Here is a 15,387-nt window from a genome sequence, read left to right on the forward strand (position 1 = left end):
ATACACAGACAATGCCACAGCTAATAAAGAACTTCTAAGATCAATCCCATTCAAAATAGCTACAAAAAATCAAATATCTTAGAATAATTTAACCAAGAATATCAAAGATCTCAATGATGAAAATTACAATACATTGAAGAAAGAAATAGAAGAAGATACCAAAAAAAAAGGAAAAATCTTCCATGTTCATGGATTGGAAGAATCAAAATTTCCATTCTTCTGAAAGCAATTTATAGATCCAATGTGATACCAATCAAAATTCTTTTCAGATCTAGAAAAAAGATGCTGAAATTCATATGGAGGCACAGGAGACCTTGAATAGCTAAAGCAATCTTATATAACAAAAACAAGGAGGCATCACAATCCTAGATTTCAAGACATACTACAAGGCAGTTATAATCAAAACAGCATGGTACTGGTACAAAAACAGATGAATAGATCAATGGATCAGAATAGAAACACCAGAAATCAATCCAAACATCTACAACCAACATATATTTGATCAAGTAGCTAAAACCAATTCCTGGAGCAAGGTCAATCTCCTTAACAAATGCTGCTGGGAAAACTGTATTTCTACATGCAGAAAAATGAAGCAAGATCCCTACCTTACACAAAAATCCATTCAACAAGGATTAAAGATCTAAGTCTATGACCCAACTTCATCAAATTATTAAAAAACATTGAAGAAACTCTGCAAGATATTGGCACAGGCAAAGACTTATTGGAAATGACACCAGAGGCACAGGCAGTCAAAGCCAAAATTAACAACTGGGATTATATCAAATTGAGAACTTTCTGTATGGTAAAAGAAACAGAAAAGTGAAGAGGCAACCAACAGAATGGGAGAAATTATTTGCAAATTATGCAACCAAGAAAGGATTAATAACCAGAATCTACAAAGAGATAAATAAACTCCACAAAAAAAAAACAAAATAAACAACCCAGTTTAAAGATGGTCAGAGGACTCAAGCAGACATTTTTCAAAAGAGGAAATCCAAATGGCCAACAAACACATGAAAAGGTGTTTAGGATTACTGGTCATCAGGGAAATGCAAATCAAAACCACAGTGAGGTTTCACCTCACCCCAGTTAGAATGGCTTTCATGCATAAATCAACAAACAATAAATGCTGGCAAGGATGTGGGGGAAAAGGGACACTAACCCACTGTTGGTGGGAATGGAAACTGGCAAAGCCACTATGGAAGACAGTTTGGAGATACCTCAGAAATTTGAATATAGCCCTACCATATGATCCAGCCATCCCACTCCTGGGAATTTACCCAAGGGAAATTAAATTGGCAAATAAAAAAGCTATCTGCACTCCATGTTTATTACAGCTCGATCCACAATAGCTAAGACTTGAAATCAACCTAAATGCCATCAACATAAGACTGGATAAAGAAATTATGGGATATGCACTCTATGGAATACTACACAGTAAAAAAGAAAGAAATCCGGTCATTTGGAGGAATCTGGAAAACATCATACTGAGTGAAATAAGCCCGTCCCGAAGGCACAAATATCCTATGTTCTCCCTGATCTGTGGCAACTAACTGAGCACCTAAAAGGAAACCTGCAGAAGTGAAACTGACACTATGAGAAGCAATGACTTGATAGCCCTTGTCCTGACTGTTGAGGAACAGCTTACTATTTTATACATTTTAGTATTTTCCTTTTCTACTTATTACCATTGTTTGAACTCTTTACTTAACACAGAATTATCCTCAGGTGTCTAAATCCAACTGAAGATTTATCCCTGTAAAAAATAAGAGTGGGAATAAGAGAGGGAGGAGATGTACAGTTTGTCACAAATTCCCACGGACTTACCCCTAAGGGTAAAGCTAAAAACTTGCCATGAGACTCCAAATCCCATTTAAGTTGACAGATACTAATTCCATCATACTAGTTAAAGTGATCATTTTAAATGCATAACTGATCATAAAGATAGGAATAAGTGCCAAAAGGATCACATAAATAAGACCAAGTGTCTGCTAATAACAATAGACAGAATTAAAAAGGACAGAAGGATCCAATATGAGAAGCAAGGCAACACAGCAGACTCATAGAATGACAAATGCCCTAAAGAGCACTCTGGCCACAGAATCAGCCCTTGAGGCATTCGGATCTCGCTAAAAAGCCCTTGAGAGCATTTCAGGCATGGAAAGCCAAGACACTGTGGCAAAAAATTATCTACATGAAGGATCTCTGTGAGTGAGACCCCAGTGGAAAGAAGGGACCATCAAAGAAGGAGGTACCTTTCTCTGAAGGGAGGAGAGAATTTACACTTTGCTTATGGCCCTGTCTAAATAATGTCGGAGTCTGTGGATTCAAAAGGCTTCCATAGCTCTGGCAACTCATGTCAAGAGCCTCGGGTGATCATTGATCTTAAATAAGAGTGTCAATTGTTAAATCAACAAGAGTCACTGTGCAGTTGTTCCCCATGTAGGACCTCTGTCCTTAATGAGTTATACTATGAGAATTAATGGTTAAACTTCTCTTCAAACAGTAATTTATACTTTGTGTGTCTGTGTGGATGCAAACTGTTAAAATACTTACTTTTAGTACAGAGTTGATCTTCTGTATATAAAGATAATTAAAAATGAATATTAATGAAGAATGGGGTGGGAAACGGAGTAGGAGGAGGGATGGGAGTGGAGGAGGGAGGGCGGTTATCAGGATAAGAACTGCTATAATCCAAAAGCTATGCCTATGAAATTTATAGTTATTAAATAAAAGCTTTTGAAAATACGAAATATTAGCAACCTATATGAGAAAAAATTAAAATTCTTTATCTGAGAGAGTTACACAGAGAGAGGAGAGGCAGAGAGACAGAGGTCTTCCATCTGCTGGTTCACTCTCCAATTCACTGCAAAGCTGGAGCTGCGACAGTTCGAAGCCAGGAGCCAGAAGCTTCTTCCAGGTCTCCCACACGGGTGCAGGGGCCCAAGGACTTGGGCATTTTCCACTGCTTTCCCAGGCCATAGCAGAGATTGGATCAGAAGTGTAGCAGCCAGGATTCAAACTGGCATCCATATAGGATGCCCACACTGCAGGCAGCAACCTTACCAACTAGGCAACAGTGCTGGCCCTCCAAAAATTTTATGAAAGAATCAAAGATATAATTAAATGGCGAGACATTCCATGGTCATGGATGGGGACACATTATTGCCCATATGTCAGTTCTTCCTAACCTGATGTAGTTTTGAAGACATCTCATTCAATGCTGCATACAAAGAATAGAATCTCACTCTGTCCTAAAAGCAATGATACCTCCACCCATGAAGATCTAGAGGACACTTAAATTCAGGTGAGGAAGGGAAAGAAGCCAGTCTACAAAGTCTACAGACTGCATGATTTCAATTCTAGAACATTCTGGAGAAGGTGAAAGTGTGTGAGAACTGGCTCCAGGTCTGTGTGAGGAATTAATCAGGACCCAGGGGAGATTTTAGCAGTGGAATGGTTCTCTGTGGTCCTACAGTGATGGACACTGGCCATGCAGCATTTGTCAAACCACAGAAGGGATGACCCCAAGAGGAAACCCTAGGTAAACCAAGGACATTGGTGATGATTACATGTCAATCTAGACTCATGACTGTCACAGATGTGCCACTGTCATGCAGGGTGTTGATAGTGGAGGGTTGAGTGGGACATGTGTGGGGCAGGAATACAGGGAAATTCTCTACTCTTTGCTCAGTTTTCAGCAAGCCAAAAATGTAGAAATCGTCTAGAAGTCAGCTTGCCCAACATGGGGGCTCACAGTGCCAGGACTCCTGGCTCCAGAACCTGGACTGGACTTGCACTTGAACCCCTTACAGGCTTGTATGTTCCATTAGTTAATAGCCCCCTGGACACAGACATCTTGTATAATTCCTGCAATGACCTTCCCAAGTCCTCGCATGTACACTGGTCAAGGAGTGCGCTGAATACTTGCTGAATGAATGAATGGCTACTGAGCAGTGAGTTCTCCCTCATCCTGTCTCACTTTAGAAACTCCTGTGTCTGGGCCTGGTGTTTTGTTCTTGCTGGGGATAAAGAAGCAGGTCTTAGCCTTTGAGAAGCTTTGTGAGAGGTTTTAGGAGAGGAAGGCAAAGAGCAGAGTGCAGTGTAACAGACAGTGATTAGACCAATGCCCAACACCTTGAAGATCCAGTCCACAACCAAAGTCACTTCCAGAAGCAGGAAATGGAGGAGGAAGTCACAGCACAGGTTATAACAGTAGTGGAGAAGAGGTCAGTGGAATGCCATGAATATTAATCCTGTTTTCCCTGTATTAATAGTTAAACATTTCCTTCATTCACAATTGAAGGATTTGAGATTTTTAAAGGGAGAATGACAAGGACAGTGATCATTTCTTAGATTTATCTTCATCAAAGTCCGTGAACTATAAATAAAGTCTATCAAAAGCCTGCAAGGTCCCCTCTCATCTCATGATAAGATAAGGGCTTCATCCATCTTCATCCTCTCCCCCATGGGGAGGAACTAGGGGCCCCAACCTCTGCCCTGCAGGTGGTCAGCCCCCTCTCTGGACCCCATGGCTGACCTTTCCCCCCATCCCTACAGCATCTTTGCAGATATGGGGTAGGACGCCCAATCAATTCTGTCTCCAGCTGAGCTTGGGAACCCACAGCCCTGATGACTTCATGAGTTTTCTGCTTGGATTCAGGGACAGTGTCTCCCATGACGTGATCAGTCCCCAAGTGCAGGATCACAGGTGACATAAAAGGACTGGGGCGGAACCAGGCTCGGGGAGCCTCAGGATGACATTCAGGGCAAGGACAGCTGTGTGGACGGCAGGGCCTTGGCTGTCTCTGCGAGACACCAGGACGCTGAGCACCAGGGCGGCTCTGTCTCCCAAGGCTGCGCTGCCCTTTGAAGCCATCCCCCAGTGTCCCAGCTCCCAGTGGATGAGGATGCTGCAGATCTGGAGAGAGAAGGGGTATGAGAACATCCACCTGGAGATGCATCGCACCTTCCAGGAGCTGGGGCCCATTTTCAGGTAAAGGCCTTGCTGGCCTCTGGACAGACGCTCCCCGATCATGTGCCCCAGCCCTGGCCAGGCACACAGCACCACCATTGCCCAGGGCAGCCTGTGCTGTGCGTCCTTAGGAAGGCAGGGAGCAGCATGGGGGAGCTGGGCAGTGTCCTCACTGATGGGGACGGGGGCTCTTCAGGAGGACCAAGCACACTATGGTCACAGCTGAGCAGGCAGAAGTCAGAGGCACGAAGGGTGGAGAGGTTTCTGGTGCACAGCAGGAGGGATGTCCTGTGGAAGCCGTGGGTCTATGGGGAGGAAGAGGTCCCACAGGGGGTGACCTGGAGAGGGCCCGGCCAGCCTCTGTGCTTTGCCCTGCAGGCATGACCTGGGGGGACGACAATTCGTGTCTGTGATGCTGCCGGAGGACGTGGAGAGGCTGCAGCAGGTGGAGAGCCGGCACCCCCAGCGTGTGCACCCAGAGCCCTGGGCGGCCTACAGACAGCATCGTGGACAGAAATGTGGCGTGTTCTTGCTGTGAGGGCCGAGTCGGGATGAGGAGGGGGTGGGAACCAAGGCCAGGACTTGGGGAGAAGGCAGAGCAGAGCTGACAGCAAGTGCACCTGCCTTGTGGTCTGTGTGTGTGGGTGGAGCCAGGCAGATCATCACACACCCAGAGCCATCCCATGGGGGACCCTCTGTCCTGTGGCTGTGGGAGTGGGGTGTGCTGGGGAAATGGCCAGGGCCCCTGCAGGTGAGAGAGGGGAACGATGACCACGTGGCTCCTGGAGCATCCTCTCTGTGTAGCAGGCATTTTCTCTGGCAGGTGGACGGCTCTCCCTCCTATAGGTCAGGAGCACCTGAAGGAAGGGAGTCATTGCCCCGGCCAGGCCGTGCCAGGACCAGTGCCCCCCAGAACTGCAGCCCTGCCCCAAGGTGCCCTTGTCTCCTAGACTTAACACAGTCCTCACATCGGTGGGTACGGTCCTGGGCTGAGAGAGATGGGGATGCACAGGTTGATGGGTCTTCTGGCTCAGAACTCACACACTCGGGGGGGGGGGGTCGCACTGCTGCTGTTTCTCACTTTGCAAAGGGCGGCACACCTGCTCAGGTAGGGAGAGAGATGGGGGACAGATGTGCTGCTGAGGTTTGCATTAGGACAGGCGTAGTTGCTGGTAGAGGGACATCTGACTGTGGACAGCTGCCCACACCACATCAGGAAGAGACTTCTGACTGTGAGATTTAGGGCCATGCCCCTTCCTGTGCCCTTGACTGAGGACTTCAGCCAAGGAGCTAAGATAAAACCTACAGTGCCTTTTAGGCTAAGCACCTTCTGAAAGTGCATCCACCTGTTAAGTCACATACGTGAGAAACTGGAGTCAAACCCTGTTGTGAAACATATAAGCATTCACAATTGGCCATGAGTGTACCTACAGAGGTCTTCCTTCTCGTCACCTGAGATTCTTGTCCTGCACTCATGGCCTTAATTCCTATTCCAGGAGACGTCCCTTCCTGACCTGGCATAGGCAGCTGTCTACAGTCAGATGTCCCTGTGGGGAACCGCAGGCTGGCCACCTGTGGGAACTTCCTCACTTTGCTGTTTGCATGGCCTGTTGTAACAACTTGTGCAGAACAAGTTAAGGAAGTGCTGGCTGCTGAACAAAACAAGTCAAGGAAGTGCTAACCACAGGATGTCCTGAAGACACACAAACAACCCCGATGGAGCAAGATGAACTGTCGACCTGAGGCACTATGTGCCCCTCAACTTGATTGGACTGTGCCTGCATGGACTGCGTGTGAACTGACTTGCCATTGGCTGGGAGCGTCCTGCTAGGGGAACCTTGGGTATATAAGGGGGATAGTATTGTGCAGGGAGGGCTTGGCCTCTTTTCTTTGGCCTTGCATCTGGATGAAAAAAGTTCCACTAGAACCGAGGAAGCAGCGATTGTGTCTTTACTACGCTGGACGCTCGCGGGCGAGCGTCTGGCAGTCCCGGTCAGGTCAGCCTGCAGAAGTTCCAGAGTCACGCTCTGCAGAGCAGCCTAGTGGGCCTGCTCTCCCTCGGCATTCAATCCAGATTTCTCACTTTCTCCTGCCATTTGGAGCATAGCTCTGCTAGAAATAGAATTCTTGATGGGTGGTTTGTCTTGTTTTGTTTTAAGCACTTTGAGTGTATCAGCACACTTCATTCTGGCTCCAAGAAGTTCTCCAGGAGAAATGTTCTGATTAATATGTTAGAGATTTAGTGAAGAACTGATTCTTCGCTGACTGGTAGGCCGATCATGTACACACCTGCCTTAAGAAATGAAGACCCACAGTGAAGCCAACTGATAGGAGGCTGCTAGTAGTCTGACAACACTGGGTTCTAGTTATCTTTGATTTACAGGTAGAATAACATGTTAAAATAATAAAAGGCACAGTCCAGCCAGCTTGTCCACCTGTGACAGTGCTTAGGACCATTATCAACCTGAGCACTGCGCACTGCAAAAGGTTCCATGCACAGCAGAGTTCTCTGCACCAGCATCACCTGAGCCCGTGTGTAACACGTGGCCCTACAGTCGACTACGGCTACGGGCTCACCGGGCCAGAAGAGCTCCTCGGTGGCTTTATAATCTGGACAACCACAGTGGTCTATGCCGACATCAACCAGAAAGTCATTCTGCCGTGCACAACTCTAAGCTTGGATGTTTCGCACACACACTGGGACTCTCTGGAGAAGCCTGTCTGATGCATCCACCACAGACAACCCCACCTTCACAGACGGAGACCTACAGGGGCTGCCAAGGCCTGGGGAGGGTGAACGGGCAGTCACTGTGTATTTGCTGCAGGGTTCTTCTGGGATCTGCACTGTTCTGGAATTAGACAGTGGTGATGGTTACGCATCCCTGTGGATGTCACCTCAATAATACACTCTAATATGATTACAATGGTGAACTTAAGATGTGTGAATTCTTCCCTGTTACTTTCACAAACAGGTTAACTGACTTACGAAGGAAGGAAGAGGAGGAGGTGAGCCCAGGGGGTCTGGAATTTTCTGTTCCCTCCACTTCATTCTCCTGGTACTGACCAGAGATGCGATGAGAGGGGCAGCAGCCCCAACTCTCCTTGCATTCAGGTCAGGTTGCAGATGGCTTCAGGGCCACCTCCAACCTCCCAAGGGGCCATTTCAGTGTACTTCAGTACATTCATGGTGTTGTGCATCCTCACCACTGTCTATCTGCAGAACAGTGTGGACCTCCAAAACAGACCCTCACCAGTCTCACAGGCTAACGTCTGGGGAAAGTCTATGGCCCATGTGAACTCAGGGGCCATGTGGAGACAACTCTGTGCCGGCACAGCCATCTGGCCCCTACAAGGGTGCAACATGCTGCGGCCCCTTCCATCTGGCCCTGGGGACCAGGGGTCCCCTCTGTGCCAGGCCTCTCCCTGACCCAACAACTGGAACCCATGGCCAGCACTGCAGGCGGGCTCGAGCCTACAGTCTGCACATGGCTGAGGCTGCTCTTCCAGCCGACAGGCAGACTTGCCCCTGGACATTTTCCCTGTGGACTACAACAATCTCTGTAAGCGGAAAAGCAAGAGGTTTTCACACAGCGAATCTTTAGGCCACCGTGTGTGAAGGAGAAAAAGCACTTTAAACACTCAAACTCCAAGGCAGTTCCTCGGTAGGTGGCACAGTACAGGAGACAAGAGCAGACATGGGCTGGGGCCAGATCCTGAGCATGTGCAAGCAAACTACGTTCATGACCATTTGTGTAAATAATTACTTTTAATTTCTCTCTTGAAATAAAGCAGACATGAGCCATCTGGGCCCAGCAGATCAGTCTCTGGCTCATAAGAGGGAAACGGAGAGTAAAATCGCTATGAGGGACAGGCAAGAAGGGTCGACCATCCCAGGAGAGGTTCTCGGGTCAGTAGATTGCTGACTACGATGGAGACCAGGCTCAGGAAGAGCTGCGAGGCCCCCAGTCGGACTGCACTCTCTGGGAGCGGCTCCTCAATGGGGGTTTCAGGTTCCATGTCCCGCTCCAGGTTCGTGGGGCCTCCTTCATTGCAATTAATGCCAGAACAGCATCGAAGAAAATAGAAACTATTTGTTATAAGTTTAAATCTTGGTGCTTCAGGAGGCTGTAAAGCTGTGTATACAAACGAGCAATTGTACGTACAGTTCTTGTAAATGAGCATTTCACGAGGATTCAAACCTGCAAAAGGTAACAGTGAAAATCACTCGTCTCACATTGTCTGTGCTGTCACAGCACACAGACCCTCATTCAACCGCAGTAGCTCATGCATGCATTCTACATTGCGAAACCTTACAAGATTGTCTGGAATCCTGATGAGAGAATAAATGTCCCAGTTCCCAGAGGCTCTGACGACTCCAAGAATGCCTTCTTCTGGAGCTGCTTCCTGCCTACCCTGTCATCTCTGTAACTACCTCAGCCCCTCCTACAATGGTGTATGGTTGCTTCTTCTGGAACTGCACAAACCAAATGTGCTGTCAGTTTGTGTCAGGGTAATTGGAGAGCTCCAGAAAGTCAATGGAGATCAGAAATCATGCTTTCCTCCTGTCCCAGAGACCATGCTGACATTACATTAACAGGACCTAATGTTGGCTTTCTGCAGTTGGCAAGACTCCTATAGAATAAGGGCCTTCCCAGGCCCTTCTGCCTGGTGTTCCTACCTCCTGGGCCAATACACAAATTCTCCTAAGCCCTTGCTGCAACCCTCCTCCCCAGCATGTACTCAAGGGACCATTTCAATGAGGGTTCCTCAACAAACATGATTACCTTCTTCCTGGCTTGCCTAATGACCTCAGCCAACTAATGTTACCTGACAACAGCTCCAACTGAGACTTTCCTTGAGAAACAATACTTCTCTGTGTAGCCTACACAGTGTGGAATACAAATGCTTGATTCCAAAACCTACCCTAAGTGATGTACTCCAGTAGTTGTGGGCCTTGCCTCCTGGACAGCACTGAATGGAACTAAGCAGCAGTCCCCCACTTCCCTTCCTTTTTCATGGGATTTTTTGGCAGTTCCTTCAGCTCAGAGCACACGGCCCTGTGGTCTGCATGTGGAACCAGGCTCAGAGCATGTCAGCCATTGAGCTCCTAGTTCTGTCTCTCCACTCACACCATTCTCAACTACAAGGCCAAGGAAAAGAAGCATCTGCACCCAAATGAAGCCTTCTGAACTTTCATAGAACTGAGTGCCATGAAAACACTAGGCATGGGTTTCTAGATTTTGAAACTTTTCATTCCACTTTTCCACAAACCCTTTGGAGTGTCCTCCCATATTAGCCGCCTGGTTGTGAACTTTATACAGATAAAATCACACATGAGTTTTTGTGGATGGCTTCTTTTCTCTACTTTGTGTTTCTGAAATCCCTAAGGTCTCCTGTTGTGGGGAGCAACTCGGACTATACTGTTACTGGAATTAAGACTTATTCTATGCATCTGCTCTCCCACAATATGGCGCTGGGAGAGAAGAAAACAGCTTCTACACAGCTGCCTCCAGTTCAGCCAATAAGCTGTAGGACTTGCTCCTGATTGGAGGAGAGCAGCGTACTCAGCGTGTGGGCAGCCGAGTTAGGATTGGCGGAGGAGGACTATAAAGGAGGAGAGAGACGGCATGCACCAGGAACATCTAAGGGGAACATCTAAGGGGAACACCTGTGCAGCCCCCGAGAGAGCCGGCCGGCGGTGTGCCGCTCCCCTGCGGAAGTGGGGAATGTGGCCAGGGGGAACTGCCCTTCCACGGAGGTGGAAGGGACAGTGGCCAACCCGGGAAGAACCAGCAGCAAACCCGGGGAGGGCCGAGCAGACAAAAGAACAGCGCAGGGTCCTGTGTCGTTCCCCCACGAAGAGGGGGAGCGACGTAATGGTGCCGTGACTCGGATATGAAGCCTAGGCAGGGCTTGGTGTCGTTCCTCCACGAAGAGGGGGAGCGACATCCTGTTGTACATTGTTCATCCTCACAACTGTAAATGATTCCTTTGGTGAACATACCAAAACTGATTGCTGACTGGCATTTAGATTGTTTCTGGAATTTAGATTGCTGCAGGTTTCTGAGCCTGTCTACAGATTCCAGAGGATCATACACACTTCAGAACATTAACACCGGTTTAATGGGTTTGGGGTACACTGTCACCCCTTCCAGGGTTTTCAGTTTGTGGGTTTCAGTTGCATTTCCATTACAAAGAATTACCCTGAACATTAGGTCCTTCCCACGTCCCACCTCCCACATCAGATATCATTCACTGCAAATTCTCCTTTAACAATTTGTTCATATTTCTTTTTGATAAACTGAAAAAATTTATTTTCATTTTATATGAAAGACAGAGAGATGTGTACAGAGAGACAGATAGGTGGACAGAGTTAATCCATGCCCTATTTCACGCCCCAAAGACCCTGAACAGCCAGACCTGGGCCAGCAGCCAGATCAATGCCAGGAACCAGGAACTCAATTCAAGTCTTCATATGGGTGCCAGGGGCACCTTACTTGGGCCATCACTGGCTCCTTCCCAGGGTGCACATTAGCAGGAAGCTGGGCAAGAAGCAGTGCAGTCAGAATTCAAATCGAGTCTACTGATATGCAATGTGGTATCCCAGATGGCAACTTAACAGGTGCTCCAAACTCCTGCCTCATTTGTTCAGATGCATCTGCTTTCTTTCTGAAGGGTGTATAAGGAAAAGTTCACTAAATGTTTTAAATATGAATCCAGAAAATGTATATTTTAATGCATCCCCCTCATCTGCAGTTTGTACTATTTTATCAGTATCTTCTTAGAAGTTGTGAAACTGGATGTAATCCAATTAATCAATTTTTTTCTTAAGTGACTATCTCTATTTTGACAAGGTTTTTTTTTTAACTTTTATTTAATGAATATAAATTTCCAAAGTACAGCTTATGGATTACAATGGATTCTCCCCCCATAACGTCCCTCCCACCCGCAACCCTCCCCTCTCCCACTCCCTCTCCCCTGCCATTCACATCAAGATTCATTTTCGATTCTCTTTATATACAGAAGATCAGTTTAGCATACATTAAGTAAAGATTTCAACAGTTTGCTCCCACACAGAAACATAAAGTGAAAAATAATAGATGATTTTTTAAATGATGATGAAATCAGATCAGACCTATTGTCATGTTTAATCCCAGTGAGAGTCAAGTTGGGAATTGATAATTTCTTTTTTTTTTTTACAGAAGATCAGTTTAGTATACATTAAGTAAAGCTTTCAACAGTTTGCACCCACATAGAAACACAAGGTGAAATATACTGTTTGAGTACTCGTTATAGCATTAAGTCTCAATGTACAGCACATTAAGGACAGAGATCCTAATGAGGAGTAAGTGCACAGTGACTCCTGTTGTTGACTTTACCAATTGACACTCTTGTTTATGGCCTCAGTAATCTCCCCATGCTCCAGTCATGAGTTTCCAAGGCTATGGAAGCTCCTTGAGTTCTCCGACTCTTATCTTGTTTAGACAAGGTCATAGTCAAAGTGGAGGTTCTTTCCTCCCTTCAGAGAAAGGTACCTCCTTATTTGAAGACCTGTTCTTTCCACTGGGATCTCACTCGCAGAGATCTTTCATTTAGGTGTTTGTTTGTTTGTTTGTTTGCCGGAGTGTCTTGGCTTTCCATGCCTGAAATACTCTCATGGGCTTTTCAGCCAGATCCGAATGCCTTTAGGGCTGATTCTGAGGCCAGAGTGCTGTTTAGGACATCCGCCATTCTATGAGTCTGTTGAGTATCTCGCTTCCCATGTTGGATCGCTCTCCCCTTTATTTATTCTATCGGTTAGTATCAGCAGGTACTAGACTTGTTTATGTGCTCCCTTTGACTCTTAGTCCTTTCATTATGATCAATTGTGAACAGAAATTGATCACTGGGACTAGTGAGATGGCATTGGTACATGCCACCTTGATGGGATTGAATTGGAATCCCCTGGTATGTTTCTAACTCTACCATTTGGGGCAAGTCAGCCTGAGCATGTCCCAAATTGTACATCTCCTCCCTCTCTTATTCCCACTCTTAAATTTAACAGGGATCACATTTCAGTTAAATTTCAACACTTAAGAATAACTGTGTATTAATTACAGAATTAAACCAGTCATATTAAGTAGAGCAGACAAAAAAACTACTAAGAGGGATAATGTATTAAGTTGTTCATTAACAGTCAGGACTATGCTGATCAAGTCACCATTTCACATAGTGTCCATTTCACTTCAACAGGTTTCCTTTTTGGTGTTCAGTCAGTTGTCACCAATCAGGGAGAACATATGGTATTTGTCCCTTTGGGACTGGCTTATTTCACTCAGCATGATGTGTTCCAGATTCCTCCATTTTGTTGCAAATGACTGGATTTCGTTGTTTTTGACTGCGGTATAGTATTCTAAAGAGTACATATCCCATAATTTCTTTATCCAGTCTACCGTTGATGGGCATTTAGGTTGGTTCCAGGTCTTGGCTATTGTGAATTGTGCTGCAATAAACATTAGGGTGCAGACCGCTTTTTTGTTTGCCAATTTAAATTCCTTTGGGTAAATCCCAAGGAGTGGGATGTATTTTGACAAGGATTTTAACAGTCTTAATTATCCAGAAGGCACAGATATTCTTTGGTTTTTTTTTCCCTACACTGACATCTAAAAGCACCTGAAATATTTCCTTCTGTGGAGGGCAAATATTGGGTATAAACATCTGATATCTCCACGACAACTTAGTGCAAACAGCAGCTTTCCCCAGTGCCCTGTGGGGACAGTGTGGTCCAGTGGGTGAACAGGTGTGATCTTTTCTTGAATTTTCCTTCCTCTTGTAGTGTCCTGTTTTTTACTCTTGAAACCTACACCATGGTCTTCATTACTAAAATTATTTTAAGTATCCTTCAGAGTTCACAGCATTAAGTCCTCTAGCATTTTAGTTCCTCCCGAAGCTTGGCTGGTGCTTCCTAGCCCTTTGTATTTCCACAAAATTTGGAATCAGCTTGTCAACACCCATACATGTACATATGCCCCTCCCCCCAACACACAGGAGTCGTCTAAAAATCTGATTGGCATTTTACAATTCACAGATTAATTTGAGAAGAGAAGAGAAATGCCTTTACCATTTTTGGGGTATTGATCAGCTCTGCAAAGGCAGTTCCTGATGAAGAAAAGATGCTTATTCTGCCTCATGGTTTTAGAGATTCACAGCCCAAGATCAATTGGATCCACAATGTGCGTCTCTGGCAATGGCATGCTTGCTGGTAATGTCCTGAGGTGGTGTCGCACAGCATGTGGCAGGAGTATAGGGCATGGAACTGTCTACCTCATGTGGTGTCTTACAAAGCCCCAGGAAGCTGACACGGGCTCCAACCGAGCCAACAAATCAAATCCAGTCACTCCCAAAAGGCCTCTAAGCACTATGTTTGGATTAAGGTTCCATCTACTATATGTTAACATCAGACTTTAGAGGCCAAGCCTGTAGCACATGGGTTTTCAGGGTTTTCTGGTTTGATATCCAAACCAGAGCATTTTGCCATGGCCATCAAAGCTTCAAGTCCATCCCATGGTGCAAAATGCATTCATCCCATCCTCAAAGTCTCATTCATCTCCTGTCACAGCACTGCTCAAAAGTCCAAGTCCAAAGTCTCATCTGACACCCAAAGCTAAATGCCTCAGCCTTGAGCCTGTACAGCTCCAAGATGCATCCCAGATACAGAGGCAAAAAAGACAAACAGCTGCCATGATTCACCATGGGGTGAACCGTGGGGTAAGCTGCCATGCATTTACCCCTTTCATTTTAACTGATGTTTTAGTTTCAGGGCTGGAATCCTCCACAAATCTGGTTAGATTTCTTTCTAGATATTGATTTATGGTGCTTTAATGTTTTGGGCCAGCGCCGTGGCTCACTAGGCTAATCCTCCGCCTAGCAGCGCCGGCACACCGGGTTCTAGTCCCGGTTGGGGCGCCGGATTCTGTCCCGGTTGCCCCTCTTCCAGGCCAGCTCTCTGCTGTGGCCAGGGAGTGCAGTGGAGGATGGCCCAGGTGCTTGGGCCCTGTACCCCATGGGAGACCAGGAAAAGCACCTGGCTCCTGGCTCCTGCCATCGGATCAGCGCGGTGCGCCGGCCGCAGCGTGCCGGCCACGGCGGCCATTGGAGGGTGAACCAACGGCAAAGGAAGACCTTTCTCTCTGTCTCTCTCACTGTCCACTCTGCCTGTCAAAAAATTTTTAAAAAAAATTAAAAATGTTAATGTTTTATACATCTTTTAAATCTGTTTATTGCTGTATAGAAAGATTTTTTTAAATTGAGCTTTGAATCTTTTTCTGGTATCTAGAGCCCATGGTCAAGTTACTTTGTATTTGAAAATTTTTTCTCTTTCAAATCCTCACATATTTTAATTCTGCCTGTTGGCTGCCTGAACTGAAACTGCC

The 15,387-nt window shown here is 46.2% G+C and overlaps 1 protein-coding gene across 3 annotated transcripts in view; it reads right to left on the reverse strand.

Annotated features, from left to right (window-relative positions):
- Nucleotides 1-8,722: 8,722 nt before the first annotated feature.
- Nucleotides 8,723-15,387, reverse strand: part of LOC100358411 (glycosyl-phosphatidylinositol-anchored molecule-like protein) — a 52,953-nt gene continuing 46,288 nt past the window's right edge. For all 3 annotated transcript variants that reach the window (XM_051831012.2, XM_070075903.1, XM_070075902.1), the window contains exon 4: nucleotides 8,723-9,174. In XM_051831012.2, the coding sequence (XP_051686972.2) occupies nucleotides 8,834-9,174 (341 nt within the window). In that variant the 3' untranslated portion in view covers nucleotides 8,723-8,833. The remainder of the gene's footprint in view (nucleotides 9,175-15,387) is intronic.

This window comes from Oryctolagus cuniculus, chromosome 6 (genome assembly GCF_964237555.1).
Source record: "Oryctolagus cuniculus chromosome 6, mOryCun1.1, whole genome shotgun sequence".
Taxonomy (NCBI): Eukaryota; Metazoa; Chordata; class Mammalia; order Lagomorpha; family Leporidae; genus Oryctolagus; species Oryctolagus cuniculus.